The sequence below is a fragment of the Halichoerus grypus genome, chromosome 5, assembly GCF_964656455.1.
Source record: "Halichoerus grypus chromosome 5, mHalGry1.hap1.1, whole genome shotgun sequence".
NCBI classification, from domain to species: domain Eukaryota; kingdom Metazoa; phylum Chordata; class Mammalia; order Carnivora; family Phocidae; genus Halichoerus; species Halichoerus grypus.
In genome coordinates this window covers 125,782,519-125,806,864 of record NC_135716.1, presented here as the reverse complement: position 1 = coordinate 125,806,864, position 24,346 = coordinate 125,782,519, and the positions used below count along the sequence as shown (strand labels likewise).

The following is a 24,346-nucleotide window of genomic DNA, read 5'->3' as shown; positions in this document are numbered from 1 at the left end:
TACTATTTTTCATCCAGTTTTAAATGGCAAATTTTTATTCGCAATTCAAAAATGGAGAAAGCGGTGAGTAACTCATTTAAAATGTAAGCTGTTGAAAGATGAAGGAAGTGGCATTTTTCTGGTGTCCAAATCATGTGATGCTTGTCCTAAATACTGCTGCATTCGCCACTTGGAAGAGAAGACTAATCCTATTTGGAATATGCCATTATGTAGTGTGTAATTTCTTACTATTTTTTAATTACAGAGGTATCAGTAAAAACTGCACACTCAGCTATTTAAATATTTGATACCTTTGAAAACCCATCTCTTCATCTATTAGGCAAAACGGATTTATCTATAAGATCCTATTCATTTCATTAAATGAAAATAAAGATAAAATAAAGTGGAATGGGCTGAAAAAATCACAGCCTAAGTCAGTCATTTTTAATGAGAATAAATATTGGATAAACATAATGCAATGTGACTGATTAAAAAATACTGTATAGAGTGATTTTTAAAAATCATGATGGAAATAAGGCTGCTTCCCCTTAAAAGAAAAGCATCACTGATTTCCTAATCAACTGAGAACACCCACAGGGGTAATTACAAGCCACTCTTTTCATTAAACATGGTCTGCAAAATCCATCTAAATCAAGTAATCACCCTGTTGATTAAAAAACAAAAAAGCAAATCACTAAAATAATCTGATACATTCCTTATAGAGGAAATATGAGATGATCTGAGAATATCATATGTGGTGGAGGAATTAATAATACATCCAAAATTCTCTTCTCAAAATCTTTGAGTGGTGTCCAAAATGGTAGAACAATCTGATTTTCAATTTTATAAATTTGTGGTTGCTTCTCACCTGGTGTTCTTAGTTATCTCTTCAGAGTTGCTGTATTTCTTGGCTTGAGGCACAGCGGTGCAGGATGCGAAGAAAAAAAAAAGCCAGGAAGCTTGTGATCTATTTGGGAAGTAAGGCCAAAAATAAAAGGCAAAATAAAGATTTAGGTAATAGGACAAGTTAATGCTAGAAGGAATGCCATCAGATAGGATGTGATGAATTGCCAAAGAATTTTACAAATGGTAATTGCTGGAAATCAAGTAGGGGAAACTGCACTAGACTACGGTGGTCCGAAAAGACATCTAGGACCAAATGGGATTTGATCCAGGCCCGAAGGATGAAATATGGCTCAATGAAGAGGACAAAGATGAAGACTGATTGGCAAACTACCGTTGGGCCAAATCTGACCTCCAGACTGTTTTTGTACACCTTGAACCAAGAATGGATTGTGCATTTTTACATGTTGAGAAAAAAAAGAATGATATTTCATAACACTGAAAATTATATGAAATTTAAATGTCAGCGTCCATAAATAAATGTTATTGGCACACAGCCACTCTCTATTTGTTGATATGTTTGGCTGTTTTTGTGCTAAGATGGCAGAGTTGAGGAGTTAAAACAGACACTTAATGGCCCACAAAATCTGAAACATTCACTGTCTAGATCTTTACTGACAAAGTTTGCTGAATCCTGGGGTCAGAGACTACTAGGCAATAATGGTGGAAAGAGATGTTGGCTGGCCTGTAATAAACCAAGCTGTGGAGATAAAGAGGAACCACTGAAGGTTTTGCTTATAGGAGGAAGCCACACTGTCTGTTTCTTAAACATATCACCTGAGCTTGCAAATGTTTGTTAAATCAACAAATGAACAAAATTTTTCAGATTCCTAAGTGCTGTGTTGTTTTCTAGTTTTTTTTTTTTTTAAGATTTTATTTATCCATTTAAGAGAGGGAGAGAGAGAGAGGGAGAAGAGAGAGAGCATGAGCAGGGTGAGGCAGACTTCCCGTTGAGCAGGAATCCTGATGTGGGGTCGATCCCAGGTTTCCCAGGATCATGATCCAAGCTAAAGGCAGATGCCCAACAGACTGAACCACCCAGGCACCCTCTACTTGTTGCTCTTGAAAAGAAGGAATGGCTTTTCTATATGGGATGTGGCCCTTGACTCTCTTGGTTTGTCCCTCCTAACTTCACAGTGGTGTGCTGTGAGCAGCTCTCACAGATTTTGACAGTGTTGGACACAAAACAATACCTTGTGTTTGGGGGCTTCTCCAAGAGTTTATTTAGATAACTTCTCCTTACACCATTCTTCTTTGGATTGCATGACATTGCTCTTCTCCTACCTTTCCTACAATAGCCAGACATAGCTACAGAAAAAGTGAGGGTTTGTATTAACACAAGGAATTAACACACAAAAAAAATCCTAGCTCTTTCCAGAGGGTTTGTGAGAGCCAAATCATTAGAGAAAAAATGGTTCAGGCAAAACAAACTGCAGAAGGAGGCTAACTGTGAGCCCCCGTCCTGTGGGTGTTCCCATCAGATCCACCATGGATGCATTTCAAATACTAGATTTCCACTCTAATATTTTAAGACAGTATGTCATCAAACCTCACTAAGAGGTGAAATCTAAGAAGAGTGTACAGAAACACACATGGGAAGAACCTCACAATAAAAAGAAAACAAACTCTGAGAAACGTGGTTAAGAAATATCAGACTCAATTAATAATGGAGCCTTCAATGGCCTTAGAGAAATCCAATACAAATCAAATTCCAACTACCTGCCAGTGCTTCCAGCCATATTTACTTTCAATTGATTATATTTTTAAAAGATCTTAGGGGGGAATTGTTTAAGAAAAATAAATCTGGTTAAAACCTAGAACATTAAAGAACATTAATTTCAGATTTTTTCTTAATTAAAAACAGATTTTTTTTTTCCTTTTTGGTTCATTTGAAAAAAAAAATTGAGAAAAGATAAGAACTTCCAATAGGAAGAGTAGAGCTGAGATGAAGTTGAGAGAGAACATTAAGGGAGAAGGAGAAAATATATAGTATTTTAAAAATGCAATCCTAAAGCATGCATAACTTGTTTTGGAGTTCATCCCAGATAAGTATGAGTATAGTCAGGGATAATGATGAATTCTGGATTAGAATTGTGTAAAGCTTTGAAAAAGCAGTAAGTTCAAGTCTTGGGAATGTAAAACAGACGACATTTTAGAATGATCTGCTATTCAAAATAGAGGGAAATGAAGCTTAACCCACATGTCAATATATTCTCATATATCTAAAAGGGCACATTCATAGACATACTTGGACACAGACATCAATATAGACAAGCACATGGACACTGACAGGATAGGCATGTGCTTTAGGATATGAAAAAGCTCTTAGGTCATTGCACTGTAATAGTGCAATGGTTTCTAGAAAAAAAAAACATTTCCTATTCTGGCTCAGAATGTAAAAAAAAAAAATGACTTTCCCATAACATTGTATAATGGATCTTCCAGTCACACTCTCCTATGGAAGCATAATTTATGTAGTGGATGACAAGAAGAGTTTTATGATATCTGGAATTCATTTAAAATCTTTAGATGGGAAAAATTGAGATCCAATTAAAACCTTAATAAATGACTCTGTGTTGAATATAAATATATTAAATTAATATGTGTGCAAGATGAAATTGGAAAAGTTATGGGAGTCTTCATTTTAATTCTATTTCTATCAGGAAACTGTATAACTCTGAGAATTACTTCGTAATGGGACTGTTTACAATGAAGCAAAACTGAATTTAAATAGGACATTTTAGCCCGTGACTGGTCGTAACTCATGAGGTCTCAGCCTTAAAGCATGTTGAGGTCTCAGCCTTAAAGCATGTTGAGATCTCATTGGTGAAAGGCCTGTGAGGAGAGGGAAGATGGACCAATTGGAGCCAAGAAGGACCCTAGGGAGACCCAAGTCGCGATAAGACCAACCCCCAACTATCTTGCCATGAAGGGAAGCGAGGGCAGGCAGGTTGCTATATGGCAGGCTCCATTTTGTAGGTGAGATACAATAATGAGAGTCTTTGGTGGGAGGTAGTTCGCATGGGCAGAAGGTGTTAACAGCTTGGTTGTATGGGAGATCTGGATGGGATGTACAGTGTCTTTGTTAAAGGACCCAGGGGCTGAGGGCTGATAGATACAAAGTGAGTGTCCCTATCCTGTACACTCAGATAGACAGAGAATGTCTATCCTCTACGTATTTACATACTTGCCCTAGGTTTTGTATCCTAGTATGTATCTTAGGGGGAATATATACTTACCCTAGGTTTTCTGACTACTAAACTTAAGAGAAGAGACTAAATCTGAATGGTGCTGAGAGATTGGCTCCTAACATACTGGGCAGCTGAGTGTAGCAGTTAAGATGGCAGACCTGAAAGTCAAACTCCCCAAATTCAAATCCCTGTTCTCCCACTGACCAGCTAGGGATGACAACATCCATATCGATGTTGTAAGGATCAAATGGGTTATTGTATTTAATTGCAAGGTGCATCCAGTTTGTTATCTTTGGAAATAGATTTTTGGCTTAAGTCACATAACTTGAGACTTGGAAAATTGTGCTACATCCATGGGCTAGATTAAGCTATTTTTTTTTAAGATTTTATTTATTTATTTATTCATGAGAGACAGAGAGAGAGAGAGAGAGAGAAGCAGGCTCCCAAGGAGCAGGGAGCCTGATGAGCGGGACTCGATCCCAGGACCCTGGGATCATGGCCTGAGCCGAAGGCAGACGCTTAACCATCTGAGCCACCCAGGCGCCCTAGACTAAGTTATTCTTGTAGTTTGGCAAGTTATATATATATAAAAAAAAAAAAAGATCCTGGCCATACCCTCCCACATCTTCCTACAAATCTGGCTGCACCTTCATTCCCTAGTAGGTTCAGAACCTGTTTTTATTTCCATCCAACTGCTTTTTCCCATCCAATTGCTGTCCATCTGAGACAGTGATTGTTGTTTTGTAAAACCTCTGCCCAGATTTATAAAACTTCAGTGCAGATTTATTGTAGAATCTACTGAGTTTGTTTTTAGGTTGTTATAAATTGCCTTAATTCCTATCTCTATTTAGGCATAACTATGGATGCTGATAAAAAAACAACATTTTGGGAAGTATGGGTATGGGTGAGTGGTAGTTTAATTGAGAAAGCCATACTGAGACTGACGGAGCTGGCAAAGCCCTCATTATACCCTCACTTGGCTATACCCAAGTCACAAGATGCTAAGTGTTTGCCTCATCAATGTTTATCTTTCTGAGACATTCAAGGTGAATGGCAATCATCCTATTCATCCTCTCCTACAAGCTATCTTTAGTCAAAAAATCCTCCCCCCGACCCCGATAAAGAGCTACCATTTTGAGAATGTTTATAGTGCCAGGAATTGAGGTGAGTGGACTTATAAGCATCATCTCATTTAATTCTCACAAGGATAAATACTACTATGTAAAATAAAGGTTAAAGAGAAGTTAAGAAACTTGAACAAGGTCACCCACTAAGGAAATGCTCAGCAAGGCTGCTCACTCGAGTCAGCTGTGTTTGTCACCCAGACCTGCAGAATTCCTGGAGAGAGAATGATGTGCTCTGCCCACCCTTTCCCCTCTCACCTGCCACCCTGCCAGGCTCCGTCTCTCTTTCCTTAGAGCTTTGCTTCTACTTTGGTTAAGGACCTTACCATGTTATATTATCATGTATCTCTTATTTTTCCCACTTGACTGAATTTGAGATGATGTTAGAGACCATGAAAATCATTCTCTCATTCCTGATGGGTCCTGTAGTACCTCAGTAAAGTTTTTTTTTTTCACCTCCAGTTAGTGGTAGCTCAAGGGTTTATCTTCTAGTAGCAGCTCAGTAAAGGTTTGTTGAATTCATAAATGAATAAAATACTGAGTTTTTCTGGTTTACTAAAGATCATGAGCTAAAGCAGTGGTTTAAAATATACAGTCCTAAAACATATATACAATCCTGATCAACCAAATAGAGGATACTCTTACTGAACTTACTGATCAAAGAGTTCTTACTGAAAATATAGCAGATCTCTGAAGCACACAGACGGGCTGGATGGGAGAGCAGGGAGTGGTCCCTTAGGGAGACTGAAAAGAGGGACTTTCCCTGGGAGCAGGTAGTCCGTCCACTCTCAGGGTTTGCAACACTTTTCCTGTGGTGCCTCCTGTTCTCTCAGGATTCTGAATGTTCTCACCAAGAAAACACCAAATCCCTTGAAAGTCTAGTTTCTGCCTTGTGGTTTGTGAGCCAGTCTCATGACGTCACAGCCACCAGCAGCCCACAGTGCTTTTCCTGACTCCATGTAGGCAAACCAGACAGGGCTTCCAGCAAGTGAAAGCTCTTTTGGGTAAATATTTTGGGCCTGGTTTTAAGATTTCTCTGACAGACCAAGTGGTGGAAATCTGTGTATATATACAGAATGCTCTCTCTCTCCCTTCCTGCTATGTGTGTGATGTCAGTTTCCTCAGAGAAATAACTGTTTCTCTTAGCCAGTTCCTCGCTTGGGAATTGGGCTTTCCTTGTTGATTTTCACTCCAAAAGGGCTGCTAAAGAGGGGTGGAAAGGACCCAAAACATATCTTCTTCCAGGCTGCCTGCCTCTTAAAGCTGCTCTATCACCCTTTGTTTTAGCACCAGAGACTTCAGGTTGGATGGTGAAGAATGGCCTTTCTGGATTTCCAAGCCTTACAGGAAAGTTTAGATTTAACCTTGTTACTTAAGTTGCAACAAAGTTCATTCAAATTCTAAACTTGTAGCGGGGGAAGAACAAAGTCCTGTGCTTGTGGGCACAAACATAATTTATATACATATATAATCAATGTATATATATGAGAATATATTAAATTTTCATATATATATTCTATTTACTGTATTTTTATGTATACACACCTTTTTAATAAACGCACAAGCTGAAAGCAAGAAAGCAATGCATACATGTCTGCGTACGCGTACATACACACAACACATATAGCATAAGTTTCCTGGCATCTTTTGATAGGTATTTGTGCTCCCTTATTAGTGGCAAATAATTAATTTTAGATGAGCCCATCACAGCAGTTTTAAGCAGAGCGAAGGCTCTATCGTTAAACAGCCCAGAGAGAATTTCATCTGCTACTTTTGAAGAATCCTTTGATGCACCCAAAGCCTGTAGAAGGGTGATTCCAAACCCACTTAACTTTTTAAAAACTGGAATGTCTGCAAGGGGTTCTCTGATCTGCTAGAGGAGACCGAATCGAGAAGAAAGGCCGCTTTCTCTCCCCAGCAGGACCCAGATTCCTGCCTGCTGCCGAGCAGATTTCGTATACGTTGAACCACAGAACATTTATTGCGGGGGGGGGGGCGGGGCGGGGGAAGTAAGGGAGAGACAGAGAAAAGAAAAAGTAGCAAGCATCCAGGGGCAGCCGCGGGAGACCGGGACGGCACGTAATCCGGGGGCGGGGCCTCGGGGGCCGCCAGCCAGTGGACGGGCTCGGGGGCGGGGCCGCGGCGCGGGGGGGCGGGGCCTGTGCCCGCGCAGCTCGCACGGCGGTCCCCTTATTTGGATCTGCGGGAATGTGGGCTGGAGCGGTCCTGCCGCGGTACCAGTCTCCAGCCTGTCGCCGGGACTGCCCCTGACCCAGGCGCGCCCGCTGCTCGGTGGCAGAAGGGCCGGCGGAGCGCCATGGCCTGCATCCTGAAGGTAACGACTGGGATCTGTGGCTCGGACGCGTGGTTGGCCAGCCCCTTGCTGCTAAGAGGCAAGGAGTCAGCCGCGGTCCCACCGCATCCTCATCTCAGTTGTCTTTTCCTGGCATTGATTTTCTTTTTGTTCCTTTGGCAAATGCATATGGAGGGAGATTCTGAAACATGCAGCTGGCACAGCTTCTCTTCCCACCATTCCTGCCTGCTCGCGCCTGCATTGAAGGAGCTGCAGACTGTTGGCTCCAGGGGAGAGTAGGGCTGTGTGCCGAATAATGGGGATGGCAGGGAGGGGAGGGGTGCTCCCGCGGGTCCCGCGGCTCCGTTGCCTGAGGCCTTTCAGGAGCCAAGGAGAATGGAGAAGAGTCTGGGCATGGGTTACTGGTGGTAGAGGATATAGCACTTCGAATGGGCGTGAGAGTGAGCAGAGGGGGGGTTCTATTGAACATTTGATCTCGTGAAGACAGAAACTTCTGAGTTTACAGGTAGTCCCTTAGGAATGAGTTTTCTGTGAGATCTGCTGACTTTACGTGCCATTAACTTTACTTTGGAAAAGTTCACAGAAGGATGTTTTTATTAGTAGAGAATCTGTGACCCTCCTTAAGCTCATAAATTTGAACAGACCCAATGATTTCACTCCATATTAGAGTCCACTGGACCACTCCTTCTTTGTTGAGTTTTCTTTCTCCAAGTCTGGTTTCTTAGCCTGGACCAAGCATCGTTCTGGGTTTACACCTTTGTGGTGTCAGATGGAAGGACGTGGGGTCCATGCCTCACTTGAGAACTTCTCATTCCTCAGGGAGAGGTGTTTTATTTGTTTTTTGTTTTCATTTTTCTCACTCCTCTCTCTCCTCGTGCCTAACCTGCCTGACTCCTGACTGCCTGAATCATAAACATTCAGGGCCTAAAGGTTTCCTGGACCTTGACTGGAGGATGCAAAGGCTTGTTTGTTCCAAGGTTGGGGGAGCTGTGTGTGATAGAGGAAAACACCAGAAAAAGATTTTTGTTGTTATTTATTGTGAAATAGCATTTGTTTCTCTGTAGGATGATTTGAAGCCATCTACTGTTATACTAGTTAGCTGTGTCATCTTATACCATGCCTTGGTGTTAATGATACAAATAAGAGACTAACCTAGGAGAAGTGTTTTTTTTTCCTTAAAGTAAAGGAGGTCAGATATTTCCTGTGACTTTTCTGAACTTCCTCTCTTTGGTTTTGGAACATTTCCTGGGACATAACAAATGGTAGCAAGATCAAGAGGAAATACGTAACACATCGGTATTACAGTATGGGATTTTCAACTTGGAGACTCTTAGCGTAAGGACTGAAATAAGAGTATGAGTCATTCTTTACTATTTATTATATTATTAGCTGAAAGGGAAATTGAGGAGCATGACATTTATCATTGGCCATCTTCTTTGGGTTTCTCCCTGCCTTATCTTGCATATGTTCCAAACATTTTTAACTCCTACCCCAAGCTACGCATGAATCTGATCCAGACTCTCTTTTCAAGCACCTCACATTGACCTCAGACATTTGGGGGCACATCTGAGTCCTCCTTATCTTTCCTCCACTGAAATTCATCTGGGATGCAGACAGGTAAACTTCAAAGAGGTTTGGATTCAGAAAGACCTAGGTCTGAATGCAGGTTCTGCCCATTGCCACCTGTGTGGCCTTGGACAAGTTACTTAAATGTCTCTGAGTCACAGTTTCCTCGATGTAAGATCAAGGTAATAGCACCTACCTACCCCACAGGCTGCTGTGGGAATAAAGTAAGATAGGGGATGAAAACTACTCTGTGGCATAGGCATTAATATGTGCTACTTTTTTCCTGACATGTAATGATAACTAAGGTTTAAGGAATCCTTAATATATCTTCTGCCTATTTTGTATAAATATAACTCTCATTCTTACATCAGACCCTGCAAGGTAATGTTGTTTAAAACCCCATTTTACAGATGAGGAAGTCGAGGCTCCTCAGTTTAAGAGATTTGCCCAAGGCAACAGGGTTAAGGTCGAAGTGAGCGTGGGCTTAGACCCAGATCTGCCAGCTTTTCTTATACTTTAATGCTGTTCTCTGTACTTTCCCAGGTGACCACTTTCTAAGATGTCCTGATACCATTCAGAATCCTTACCACATTTAAGAAACAAAGTACCTTTGTGCAGTGATGGTCTCAATGGCCTATGGTAGGCCTTATCCACTTCTGGTCTTTGAAAATCCATACATGGTGGAGTGGAGAGTCTGGAGACCTGGATTCAGTGCAAGCCTGACCTCCTGTGTATGATTTTAGACAGTCATGGCAGCTCGCTCATTTTAGAATGCAGAAAATTATAATAATTCTCTGGCAGGATTTTATGAAGGTAAAATGATGGACTTTTTTTTAAACAAAACATTTTCTGCCACATGCCAGCCCTGGGCTTGGCATTGGCATTACAAGATATATGAACCATTGACTTGGTTCTCAGGTGGCTTACAGTATAGGAAAGTGGATGGAAAGTAAATGAACGTTTATGTTACAATGTGAAGAGTAACAGACCTGTGGAAGGCATACTACAGCACGGAGGGAGAGAGCAATGAACCCTCCTACTGACTAATTAAGACAGGCTTTCCATGTACTGTATTGGAGCTAGATTTTGAACACTTCATTGGATTTACTAGCGTGGAGCTTGTGTTTTTGAAAGATAACTTTTGAGGCCATGTCAACTTTACTCTGTGGGTGAAAACTAATTTTCTTAACAGATTTTTGAGGTCGATTTTATTTTCCATTTTTATATATGAGAAAACTGAGATAGAGGTTGATTAAAATATCCTTATGGCCTACACAGTAGTGACCCTAAAAGTGGGGATCTCTGAGTAGCTAAGAGGAGAAGCCCATGCCATGGCAGCCAGGGAAGGTCCTTTGCAGCACATACAACTGTCCCCTCGAGGTACTGTGTATGGGGAAGGCCCATTCTGCCCCTACACAAAGCTGGCTCTCATAACAGAATGACGATTAGTACCTCAATAATCATTTAATTGTAAAATACATATTCACTCCACATCGCCTGGGCTTTGAAGCCAGAACTATGTGGGTTTTAATTAGGGCTCCACCACTTACTAATTGTATAACCACAAGCAAGTTTCTTGGTTTCACTGCTCTGGTTTCTGAAATGGGGATGATCATGTGTTCCTCAGTGAGAATATCTGCACATTAGAAAGCATAGGCTAGTTATAGTTCAGTAAAAACGAGTCCAAGTCTTAGGATCCTTTCTTGCTATGCTCCTGGTTAGGCAGCCGTCCTGGGTGGCTGTGCTGTTGTGAATAATTAAGGCAAGGACCAGTCTTTTTCCAAGGAGTGTTTTAAAAGTCTTGGAAATTTTGATAGACAAGAAAGGTATCTCATTTGTATTTATTTGATGGCTAGTGAAGCAAAACTTTTACATTTATATTAGTCATTTGTTTTCATTCTTCTGTACATTATAGATATTTAAAACTTTCATGAAATAAAACTTGTTTATATTTTCTTTTATGAGTTCTACCTTTAGTCGGCAGGTATGTTTTTGAGCACAGTATCTGGTGCACTTTTGGTGTTTAGCAGTATTTGATGAATTGTATTAGGTTGCCTTTGTATCCAGCACTAAAGGGATCACTGAGTGGACATGTAGACACGACACTTATGCGTCATTTCTGCCTTAGCAAAGATCACGGTTTTGCCAGGGTGAGGAGACCTATGAGCACAAAGCAGTTAGACGATAACACGATGGTGGCATGGCTAAGCCACCGCTTTCTTCCCTCCCAGTCACCCAGCCCCGTGTAATATTTACTCAGATGGATGGGAAATTGGATGACTGGTGATATCAAGTTATGAACTTGGTGTCTTCTCCTTTACTTTTCTTCCCCCTGCCCCAGACCTAATTCGTCACCATATTGCATCAATTATATCTAAAAGAATCTCTCAAATCTGCCTATTACTCTCCATTCTTCCTCTCTCTGCCTCGTTCAGGGCCTAGTGTTTGCTCTGTCTTTTGAAGTAGCCTCCCTTTCTTCAGCCTCCCCCAAATCTTACCCATCTTCCACATCACTCTCATGGTATTGTGCTAAAGTGCAGTACTGATCAAGCCATTTATAGGCTTGAATGCTTGGTTTGGCCCCCCAGCCCCTGGGGGATGAACCCAACTGGGGTTCACGTTCCCTCACCATCTTGCCCTTGCACACGTACCTGACCTCACCCCCTGGTGCTCCCTCACCATGTCCCTCACCCGGACACTTACCTATACTCATCCCAGGTCTGTAGATGTGGCACTTGCTCGTGGCTCCATGACATTGTGGTACAGCAGTGGGATTAACAGCCTTGGCTGTTAAGCTTGGCGACCTGCTTCAGCAGTGAGATCCATCAGCCTCCGCTTCCTCAACTGTGGAATTGGAACAAAAACAGTGCCTACTTCTTCAAGTGATGAGGAATAGATGAGCTAATTCTGTAGAATAGAACCTGACATATCGTAAGGCCTAGGTAATCATTAGCAATCCGTTGCTGTTGGCATGCTGTTGGCATGCTGAAATTCCCCCGCTATCACTTTTCCTCCAGCGACAAAAGTCGTGCTCATCTTTCAGCTCCTAGGTCACTGTCCCATGGACGGCGAAGCCTTCCTGTGCTTCAGCAGGTTTCCCCGTGCTCCCGTGGTCTCAGTTCTCATCTCGTAGCAGCAGCTATTACCCTGTACTGTCAGTTCGCTGTTTGCCTTCCCGACTCTTCTGTTTGGGAACTCATCAAGGGCGGGGGCCTTCAGTAGGTCGATCAGCTAGTGTTTGCTGAGCACGAGGAGTGAATACTGCTAAGGGTGCGGGAGTATATGGACAGAGGTATGGGTGGCTGCCCAAATGAGTCTTGGGGACAGCAAAAGCCTTGTCTTATTCAACTTGGTATCCATAAGAACCTGCCTGGCTCTCACTGAAGTGTTACCTAAATATTTGTCGAGTGCCTAAATGCATTAATGTATTCGTTTTTTGTTTTTTGAGATGCCATTTCTAGACATGGGCCTAACCTGTCCTCTTTTGTAAACAGATGAATTCTTCATAGATATAGCATGGGTTTTTCACTCTAACGTATAGCAAGCAGGTTAGAGCTTATCAGTTATTTTGCTCCTTAAATTCCTTCTCAGTTTGTTTCTCGTGCATCTGTTACTCTGTCTCCGATAAAATCTGGAGCCAATTTGAAATCTGGAGGGAAGGGGAAAGGAGCACTGGACTGGAAGGAGGAGACAAGGCAGTGCAGGAACGGCTTATCTTTTGTTATGATCATTTTGGTTCTCCAGGTTAACAGAAACAAACAAAAAAGCAAAAGTAAAAACAAAAACAAAAAACCCAACACCCACCATCCCAATTTGTGGTTCTCATGCTATGAGGTCTCAAAGTGTTTGAAAACAGTCTGGCTTCGCTGAGCCTGGAAAGCCACGGAGACTTCATAGATACACAGATTATAAATCTGAAACTCTAAGATCACCCCAGCAAGTGGAACAGACAAGGCACTTGGTCTAATAAATCGGCTACGACGTTTCTTTCTGACGTTTCTGCTGCGCAGGGGATGCCGACGTGTCGGCAGTGGTCCTGGCTAATTTTCAGCCTTAAGGTGACTGAACAGAATGCTTTTGCAACTTCCAATTGCACACTTTGGGGGAGTTTCTTGTGGAGAAGCAGTGCTCTTTGGATGAATTGAGAACAACGGCAACAATAATAGTTGCTCTTTATTGAACACCTAGAGTGGTCAGCCTCGGGCCTGTGCTGAGTGCTTTATAGACGTCATCTCGTGCAAACTCGTATTATAATGAAGACACTGAAGTTCGGAGAAGCTGAGTAGCTTGTCCCAGGCCCTGTGGTTAGTAAGTGGTGAAGATGGAATTCACCTGGCTCTGTGTGGTTAGGTAGTGTGTCTTTTGCCTTCAGTGCCAATTTAAGTGAATGTTTGTGGGGACTTGTGTTTATTTCACCCTCTTCTACCCAGGCAGTACTCAGTCTAGACAGCTTCCTAACACCCGCCTGGTCGGGATCACTTTTAGCTGTGTTGTTTTTATCGGTTCCTTCTTCAGAGTTTCCTTTGTGACCGAGGAACTAGGGGGAATAGAGGGGCCACAGAGACTGGGGAGGTAAGAAAGTTCTAATTCTGCCTCCAACACGGAATAGCCCTTTGAGCCTGCGCAAGTCACGTGACCTCTCCCCTAGCCTGAGAAACCCACGGGTCCCTTTGGTGGGGGAGAGTGAAGGAGAGGGGTCGTACAGAGTTGGATTTCCCCTTGGGCCAGGCTTCAGGGCCCCTCCAAGGCTCTGGGAAGAGGCCCTGGATTTTTGTATGTATGTATGTATGTATGTATGTATGTATGTATTTATTTATTTATTATTTATTTATTTATTTATTAATTAAAGATTTTATTTATTTGACAGAGAGAGACACAGCGAGAGAGGGAACAAAAGCAGGGGGAGTGGGAGAGGGAGAAGCAGGCTTCCCGCGGAGCAGGGAGCCCGATGGGGGGTTTGATCCCAGGGTCCTGGGATCATGACCTGAGCCGAAGGCAGACGCTTAACGACTGAGCCACCCAGGCACCCCGGATTTTTGTATTTATAATTTTATATTCATTTTCTTAAAGAGACCCACAAATCGTATAAACTTCAGGCTCCCCAGCCTGGACCCCCTCTGGGGCGTTGTTGGTGTCCAAAAGAGTTAATGTTTGCAAAGGCACTCTTCAAAGAAGAATGCACCGTACACATATGGCAAAACTATTATTAGTATTATTAATAGTTAGATAACAGCTTGAGTCGAGGAAACCTGTCTTGGGAACTGGTGGGCTTTAAAGAAGCGTTTAGATTTGAGGAAAGCAGAGGGAGCCTATTAAGCTTTCCAGTAGATGACTGGGGAAAATTATGAAATCTCCTCCCCAGGAGGAAAATTTCTATCTGTTTGTGAAAATTTAACACACACTTGTGCCTGAGGGCTGGGAGTTGGAGGAGTTCTTTTCTGTTTCCTGGCTTCTGGGAAAAGTGGAGGAAGACATTTTTCTAATTGGAGAGAGTAGCTTTACAAGTGCTACCAGGATCCCATTACAGAAAGCTGCAGTTAGCTCCTGGTTATTAAAAGGCTCATTATTCAGTTTATGGATTATCCAGATCCTGTCCGTCCCCGGCCGATCTGATGTACACCTTTTATGCATTTTACTGTCAATTAGCACCTCCACCAGAGTCAGGAAAGGGAGAGGAGCTAAACCCCAAATTGTTTAATTCCTCTCCTTGTTAACAGCTGTGTCAAGGGTTTTCGGCAAGAAGGTGGTTATAGAAATGGCCCAAGTGAGGTGAAGGGATTATCTGTGCTTTCACTGTTGTTTTCTTTTCCCTCAGCTCAAGGACTGAGAGTAGGCTCTGGTTCTGATTTTAAACTGATTTAAAGTTGCCTCATCAGAGACCTTGGCCCAGGGTATCCAGAGATTCAATAAACAGGAGCCTCGGGGTAGGTAACATTCTCAGGGAGGCCCTGTGCCCCCTACCCCATCTTCTCCGGGCCTCCTCTCATTTCCTGTGTGGTGTGGAGGGGTGGGGGCTCACAACATCTGGTGCTTGGGAGAGTTGGGGGAGTTAACTCCCAAAGAGATGGCTTGGGGGCCAGGAAAGAGGGGTCCTTGTACTTGAGTCATTCTAGTATTTGTGTAAAAAAGAAATGTATGTCTCGGCATATACATAGTCAGTGTAAATATATAAATAAAAATATATACCCACATTCATTCGTGTTTACTCAGATTTGAAAATTCTTACACATAAAATCTTTCTTGGAAGGCACTTCTCTCTAATTTCAGAGGCTGTTTTTTTTTTTGTTTTTTTTTTTTTAGTGTATTTATTAGCTGTGCCTTTACCGGACACAAAAGTAAAAACTTCTTTGGTTTGTTATGAAAACTGTCTTTGCATCTTGCCGAGAAGATTCTGATCACAAGGGAGTGGGAAGTTGTGTATGTCCTGCATTGGAAATGAGTCATGATGTGGGATTAGAATGTGCACCTGGACCTCATCTTAGGTTTCAAGGACTAGAATGAGCAAGTCAGTGTTCTGGGATGATCCCCCTCCTTGGGACAAGTGGGATACACCCTTGCAGAGAGCAGGGGCTGCCATTCCTGGCCCTGTCCTTTGCTGTTCCTGGTGGCCCCAGCAGTAGACTGGACTCTAAAGAGGGGTGAAAGTCTCTCTGTGAGGGTTGTGCCTAATCAAGCAGGGAAAATGATAACCAGGAAAGAAGGGCTGTTCTCTAGGGTGTCGGTGGTAAGAGGATTTTGGGTGAGAGGTCAGAGCTGAACCAACGCCGAGTCTGAGTCCAGCTTTGTGATGAATATGAGCTGTGATGGTAGTACGTTTATTTACTGCAGTGCTGTCCAGTAGAAATCTCATGCAGCTCACTTATGTGATTTTACATTTTCTAGGAACCACGTTAAAACATAAAAGCAAAAAGAAACAGGCAGAATTTACTTGAATAACATATTCTGTTTAACCCATTACAAATTCTTTACATAATAGATGAAATTAATAATCCCTCTGTAACTGTAAAGACTATAAGGCATCAATGATACTGAAGTTATGAATATACAGATTATGAAGAATTAAATTGACTCCTATATAATATATCCCAAACATTTTCATTTCAACATGTAATCAATATAAAAATTAATGATGTTTATATATTTTTTGTTAAGTCTTCAGAATTCGGTGTACATTTTGCCATTACAGCATATCTCAATTTGGATGCTAAATTTTCATCAGAAATTTAGATTTTATAAAATGTACAGTCAAAAAAGTAGGTTCACATGTTCAAGTTGCTCCAAAGATGCTCAAAAGCTTTCCAAGAGTTGAATCAAGTATTAGTTTTTAAATGTAAATAAAATAAAATGAAATTTAAAAATGTGGTTCCCCAGTCACAGTAGCCATATTTCAAAGTCTCTACAGCCGATTGTGGGTGGTGGTTACTGGACAGGACAGCATGTTTGTTCAGGTCCTCATCCTCACCATCAGAAGGGACCACTAACTGTGGGGCCAGTGAGAGCAGTAGAAGGGGTTCGGGGGAAGGGTTGCCTGCCGGCTGGGGGAGCACAAGGGGAGGGCACTCCTGTTGGTCAGACCCTTGGCAGCCGAAGGGAGGCAAACGATGAGCAAGTCATAAGTTCTGGACCCAGGGACACACTGGAGCCTTTCTTAAGCCCTTGGAACTTCACCTAAAATGGAGTCTGATTGGCGCCGTAGATGTCGAGCAGCTGTGAATTCTCCCAAGGGGGGTGCGGCTTTGGTCTCAGTGTGGCAGCGAGAACTCCTGTTGGCTTTGAGGTCAGAGACAGACTGTATATACTTTGATTGGAGCCGTTCCTTTGCTCCAGCAGGGCGGTCCACACATGGCAGCAATCTGGACATCCAGAATAAACTGCATGTCTTAAGTCAAGAGAAGTAAGGTGATTAGCGTTCCTTTGTACAGTTTGCTTATTTTCCCCTGCTTGTTTGTGTGTCCGTAGCTTCAGCAGTGTGCGAGTAGCTGTGCGTCCACTGGTGCTTAGTGCAAATCGGTTTGTAAACCCACAGCTCTGTTCGGTCTACGCTTGAGCATTGCCGGCCTGCCCCGCTCCACCTTGTCTTCTTGGATCATGCGATGAACACCTCATTATACTAATGGCAGTAGCTGCCTTTTGCCGCGTGCCTTCTCTCTGGCAGACAGCCTGCCAGATATTTTGCAGCTATTTATTATCTCACGAGATTTCAGGATGGTCATTATTTACTTTTGTTGGACTGACGGGGGAACTCGGGTTTGTATAGCGGAACGGTTTTGCTAACGCAAGAGTGCTAGACCAGGATCCTCCACCTACGGCCCTTGGGCCAAATCTCCTGTCGCCTGTGTCTGTATAGCTCTGTGTGGCCCGTGATGAAGGGTGGGTTTTGCATTGTTAAGTGGCTGGAAAAAAAAATCAAAAGCAGAATAAGAGTTCATGAGGTGTGAAAATGTATGAGATTCAAATATCCGTGTCCATAAATAGTTTTTCTGGAACACAGTGGTGGTTATTTGTTTCCTAGTGTCTATGTCTGCTTTCACGCTACAATGGCAAAGTTGAGAAGCTGACATTTGGACTGCAAAGCCTTAAAAATTTGCTGTCCCTTTGCAGATAAAGCGTGCCACCCCCTGTGCTAGGCTGTTAAATTCCTCCAGCAGACGGTAAGAGCTGGGGTCAGGGCCGGCGCAGGGTCCCCCGTGGATCTTCAGCTCTCGCCCAGGGGCCCCACACTGAGGAGGGCGGAGGGATTTACTGAGCGTGGAGCCAAGCACTCCATGTGGAAGAGGAAACGAAAGCTTAGGGAGGAGATGTAACTCTCCAAAGCCAGATGGTGGGGTTGCAATTCAGACTCCAAAGCCCCCCAAGTCTGTGGCTTCTGACAGATACCCTGACCACGAGTGCTGTTCAGCTTGAACTGCACCAGGAACCCTGAACGGCCTGTTTGACCAGAGATTGCTAAGCCCCATGCCCAGAGCTTATGATTCTGTAGGTCTGGGTTGGGGCTCAAGAAGTTGCATTTGTGAGAGGCCCCCAGGTGATGCCGATGAGGCCCATCTGCGGGCCACTGTCCTGACATCCTACATCCCACCCAACAAATGGTTGTTGAGCTGTGGAAGGCTTCAAACACATGCGGCGACCCACAGAAACTGACAAGAATTTAAGTCCGTTTAGAAATTTAAGTCAAGTGCATTCTAATAAGCTTTTTCGGCGTTGTAATAAATTTGATTCTTTCCTTCATTATTCTTGTTAAACCCCAAGCTTTCTGATGCCGTGGGGCTCAGGCCACCATGAATATTGAAACACATATGCCTCTGTGTCCAACAGTAAGTGGCTGGGGGTGAGATGAACCCCCTCATGGGTGGCACTCCTCCTGTGTTTCTGGAAACTCAGTTTCTTTCAAATCAGTTTCAAAATCAGTTTATGTTGATTTATAAACCAGGACTTTGGTTCCTGCCGTGATTGTATGTCAAACCCTTTCTTGTGCTGTTTCTGCCCCTGCACTGCCCCCGCCCCGTCCGTTTCTCTGCTGGGGGTGCAGGAAACAGCTTCTGTAGTCAAATTATACTGCCTTTGGTCACGAAAGGTAATGCATTAGTGCTAGAGTTCACTATCTTAATTATTGGCTCTACTCAGTCTTATATTTAAAAAGTCATTATTTAAGGATTAGGAACAGGGAGAATGAAGACTGGCGAAAGATGATAGCTTTCGTTTTTTTTTTTTTTTGGTCATGTTGATGATTCACAGCCTTGTTTGGGATGTTAATAAGTAACACAAAGCATTGGTAACTGCTGATTTAATCTCTTCTTATAGGCTCATATTGGCATAAAGAAAATAAATCTCTAAGGTGTACCTTTTTACTTTCTCCTGGCTCTCTATTTCCATGCCTCTATTCATTGTGCAGCTCATTTTTCTGACCCCCCCCCAACTTCATCTCTGGCCTCTGAACCCCTCCCCAGTATAGTTGTTATAGGGATCACTAGTTAGAATGTGTAAAGAACCATAATCTCAGCTCTGTAGAAGGGAAGCCTTATAGAACTCTATTACCAAGTAGATAAAACCCTCTAACAGGGTCCCAGGTTATAAGCCATTCCATTAGGAATTCCCTGGGAAATGTGACTCATTTCTACACCTGCTATAAAACCATCAGTATGGTGTTCATGACAGCTTAGGGATGTCATCCCGAACACCTTTGCCACGGCCTGGAGGCTGACTTTACTTACTCGTGTTTGCTCTTTTATTGCTGACCTTCTCGACTTTGTAGCCCTTTCTTTCTCCCTATTTCTTTTTTTTTTTTTTTTTAAAGATTTTATTTATTTATTTGACAGACAGAGACACAGCGAGAGAGGGAACACAAGCAGGGGGAGTGGGAGAGGGAGAAGCAGGCTTCCCGCCGAGCAGGGAGCCTGATGTGGGACTCGATCCCAGGACCCTGGGATCATGACCTGAGCCGAAGGCAGACGCTTAACGACTGAGCCACCCAGGCGCCCCTCTCCCTATTTCTAGGAGAAAATTCATTCCCCAGAAGCAGGAATTACCTGCCCCCTTTCACATGCTGCCTTATTTATTTTTCTCTCATTCTTTCAGTTGGGAGTAAGAAAATCCCTCTCTCCTACCCTGGTTTATGTCACTTAATTATTTGTTCCTTAGCTGGTTTAATGTTTATTTAATTCTGCCATGCTGTTTAACCCCAGCAGCCTGGTTCATGGCTTAAGCTGAGCCAAGATTTCTGCTTGTGACTTCTAACTTGTTGATAGAGTAAGGTTTGTTTTCCTCTCATCCATGTTTGACCCTTGGTGTTAAAACCTTATTTAAAGAAATGACATCTGAACCATATACCACCCTAGATTTCTGTATTAGAAAAATTGAAGTTCACTGTATGTTCTAGATTTGTGTCGGTGAAAGGGTCTGTATTTGACCTCTTTTTCCCTCTTATCTTCAGCAAATAGAGGCTTGTGAAGAGGAAGTTTATCATCAAGCACTTAGAGAGAACCCAAGTACAGTGCCTGAGAGGAGGGGTAGGGGGCATGGAGATGAAAGAGAAGCTGAGGATTTATTTATTTTTTAAAACAATTTTATTTTATTTATTTTTATCTTTTTTTATTAAGAAACTCCACAGCCAACATGGGGCTTGAACTCATTACCCCGAGATCAAGAGTTGCATGCTCTACCCACTGAGCCAGTCAGGTGCCCCTGAGAAGCTGAGGATTTAATTCCTTTCTAAGGGAAAGTGAGTCTGCATGGATGATAATATTAATTGTAAAAATAGCTTACATTTACTGAGTGCTTGCTGTTTTTATTGAGGGCTTTATATTTTTGCATTGTCTCATTTAGTCAAGCTCATAGGGTAGATTATGAGTTATAAATTTCCATTTAGATGAAGAAATTGAGGCTTAGAGAGGTTAAATAACCTTCCCAAGATTGTACAAAGCAGGGTCGGGGTGTGGGTGGGCAGGATTTGAATCTGGGAGTCTGGCTGAAGTAAAATATATGTAATAGAATCTCTTCCTATAGTCATACATGGACAAACCTATTTGTAACTTGCCCACAATAATAATAATAATAATAATAATAATAATAATAACTTTAATGAACATTTATTGAGTACAAACTTTGTGGTAGGTACTGTAAGGCATACACGTGATTTACTTTATTGTTCAATAATCCTATTAGAAAAATATTTTTATTATCAAATCTATTTTACCTGTGAGGAACCCTGAGGCTTAGACAAAACTCATGTTCTTTGCCCAACCCCGTGGCTAGTGAGGAGAGAATTTGTGTGACCATATTATTTTTATTAACTATTTTACTATTATTTAGAAAAAAAATTTTTATTAAGTTTTTATTTTAGTTCCAGTATAGTGAACAGGCAGTGTTATATTAGTTTTGGGTGTACAATAGAGTGATTCAACAATTCTAAACATCCTTACTCAGTGCTCATCATGATAAGTGCACTCTTAATTCCTTTCACCTATTTCACCCATCCCCCAGTCATCTCCCCTCTGCTATGCTTTATTTTATTTTATTTTATTTTATTTTATTTTATTTTATTTTATTTTTTAAATAGGCTCCACGCCCAGTGTGGGGCCCAACACAGAGCTTGAACTCATGACCCTGAGATTAAGAGTTGGACGCTTAACTGACTGAGCCACCCAGGCACTCCTGATATGTTATTTTAAATGAGTACCCTCTTTTAAAGTTTCAACAAGAACATTTTTTTTACTTGAAGCGTACTTCAGAATACATGGTTCCAAAAGATACATATAAAACATTCCATCCAAGAAAAATAGAATACATATTTTCTTCCAAGTACACACAGAAGAATCCCCTGGTTAAATCACATAAAAAGAGACATAAGAAATATTATGAATTTAAGAAGACTAAAATCATACCAAATATATTTTCCAACTATAGTGGTACAAAACTAAAGATCAACAATAAAACCAAGTTGGAAAATCTACAATGTAAATATTAAATATTTAATATATAAATATTAAACAACACACTACTGCACAAGCAATGGGCCAAATAAGAAACAGCAAATCAAAATATGTCTCAAAACAAAAGAAAAAAGAAAGCCAATATTACAAAACCTATGGGAATGCAGCAAAGGCAGGTGTTCAAGTGAAATTTATGCTATAAATGCTTGTATTAGGGAAAAAAAAAGTTCAAATAAACAACTTAATATTACACCATAAGGGACTAGAAAAATAAGAAACTTAGTTGAAATTTTTTAGTAGAGGCAGGAAATAACAAACAAAAATCAGAATTAAATAAAATAGAGACCAGATTAAACAATAACGTAACATTGAAAGTTATGACCAGTTTTTCCAAAAAATATTGTTATTAACTAACATTTATTGTGCACTAAGGCCTGGGCACTATTTTCAGCACTTCACACTTATTAACTCATTTAATCTCTGTTTTCCAGGTAAGGAAACTGAGGCACAGAGTGGTTAAGGTCACCACACTATTTTTGGCTATGGAGAAACCCAGGTGCTTTGGCTATGTTGTCTGTGTATGTAATAAACATGCACATGGCCACACACCCTGTTTTTAATTGTTGTTTTTGTTTTTTTTGTTTTGGTTTTTTTGTTTGTTTTTTGCCACTTTTATGGCTTACTTCTTAGTGCAGAGAATCACTTAGGACTATTGAAATCCATTCCAGTATGAAATCAACCCACATCAAAGGAGGTTATGTAGATAAAAAAGATTGCTTGATTTTTGACTTGAGAGGAACTGAATTAAAAAATTTTTTTGAGTGTTTGTTTTCCCTTTGAAGAATTTTGAATCAGATCACACTTAGGAAAGACCCACTTAGGTTGTCAGATGTGGAATTAATTTCTTTGTGAAGATGGTATTTGTATTTGAGCCTAAGGCCATCATTCTGACTGGGTGGGGAATGCCAAGCAGTTTTCCCTCTTGACTGTTCTCCCTGTTCTCCTGTTCATCACCGTCCCCCTGGATAACTCTACTGGGCAGCTAGAGTGATCCTTTAAAAAGTAAATCAGATTATGGCAGTTGCCTGTCTAAATCTTTTGGTGGCTTTCCATTTCACTTGGGACAAAATCTAAATTCCTTCCCATGGCTCACAATGCTCATGATCTCACTTTTGCTTATTTGAGAAATCATCTCCTGTACCTTAGGCCCCTGCTCATTTTCATTCCATCCAGTTCTTGGACCCTGTCAAGTTCCTTTCTGCTTCAGAGCTTTTGGGCTGAGGTTTCCCTGCCTTCCAACTTTGTCCCCAGGTTCCTTTTGATGTTATCTTTTCCCCTCTTCTGTGTCCCAAATTATTAAATGCATTGCCTCAGGCAGGCCTTTTATTGATTATGCCAGTAAAATATAATTCTTCCTGGGCAGCTGGGTGGCTCAGCCGGTTAAGCATCTGCCTTTGGCTCAGGTCATGATCCCAGGGTCCTGGGATGGAGTCCAGTAGGGCTCCCTGCTCAGCGGGGAGTCTGCTTTTCCCTCTCCCTCTGCCCCCTCCCCTGCTCATGCGCGCTCTCTCTCTCTCTCACATACGAGCGTGCTGTGTCTCTCAAATAAATAAAGTCTTTAAAAATATATATATTTATATAATTCTTCCTGATATTCCCTATTAAGCTTCCCTGTTAATTGTATGCATAGCACTTTCTTAATATATGAATTCATGTGTATTTGTTTACTAGTCAGTCAAAGATTGAAAGGGCAGGGATCATGATTATTATATTCATCAGTAGGTATCTAGCATCTAGCGCAGTGCATCCAACAAACGAATGGTTGAATGAATTAAATGTCTGGCAAAAAAAGAAAAAAGCATGTGCAAAGGTACGGTGGCATGAGGCATGAAGCAGCAGGTCATTCTGGGGAGTAGTGGAAGTTGTGGGGGCGCCTGAGTGGCACAGTTGGTTGAGTGTCCGACTCTTGGTTTTGGCTCAGGTCACGGTCTCAGGGTCTTGGGATGGAGCCCTGTGTCAGGCTCTGTGCTCAGCAGGGAGTCTGCTTGAGATTCTCTCTCTCCTTCTCCCACTACCCTTCCCCGCTTTCTTTCTCAGATAAATAAATAAATCTTAAAAAAGAAAAAAGTGTCACTGGGCTGGTTTTGGGAGCTGGAGGAGATGATATATATGGGGTTAGATCATGAAGGATTATGTGGATCCTGCCAAGGAGTAGGAACTTTATCCTCTGGAAATGAGGAAACACTAAATGGGTTTTAAACAGATTATTAAATGCAGTTGAAGTATTGAGTCAGAGAGAACATTCTATTGTCTCATTGTCTTTTAGAGTACTCAAGAGTTCTTAGGTTGACTCTCATTATTGTCCTTTGTATTTGGAAATTATGTGTCCTAATTATGATTTTGCTACAAGGATTGCACAGGCAGAATTTCAAACAGAATGCTGGAAATTAAAATATACCAAAGATGTAAGTGTACTTCTTTATGGCATAGCTTGGTGTTCTATCAAATGTGGATGAGCCAATGATAAAATAAAACTAAGCATTTTATACAAATAAGTTATTAGCTATTCAGGTTGTTCACCTTTCTGTATAATGAAGAGAATCTTAAATTTGGACATTATCTCTTGAATCATTTAGGTGATACGTGGCAGACTTAGGCTCTGTTTAGTAGAGCTGATTTTATATTCACTTGGTAGTATTGCTTTGAAGGAGGATGCTGTGTAGTTCTGCCCTGTGGACCAATACAGTGACTGTCTTGGGACCCTGACTTTGCACAGCTACTATATATTGAGCATCTACTATGTGGCAGGCCCTGAACTAGTCATCTTACATTACATGTGGG

General features: G+C 41.8%; 1 protein-coding gene across 1 annotated transcript in view; it reads left to right on the top strand.

Moving 5' to 3' along the window:
- The first annotated feature begins 7,360 nt into the window (after positions 1-7,360).
- ST6GALNAC3 (ST6 N-acetylgalactosaminide alpha-2,6-sialyltransferase 3) overlaps positions 7,361-24,346 on the top strand; it is a 577,918-nt gene continuing 560,932 nt past the window's right edge. Inside the window, exon 1 of the mRNA XM_078072894.1 lies at positions 7,361-7,532. Coding sequence (XP_077929020.1) covers positions 7,515-7,532 — 18 coding nt within the window. The 5' untranslated portion in view covers positions 7,361-7,514. The remainder of the gene's footprint in view (positions 7,533-24,346) is intronic.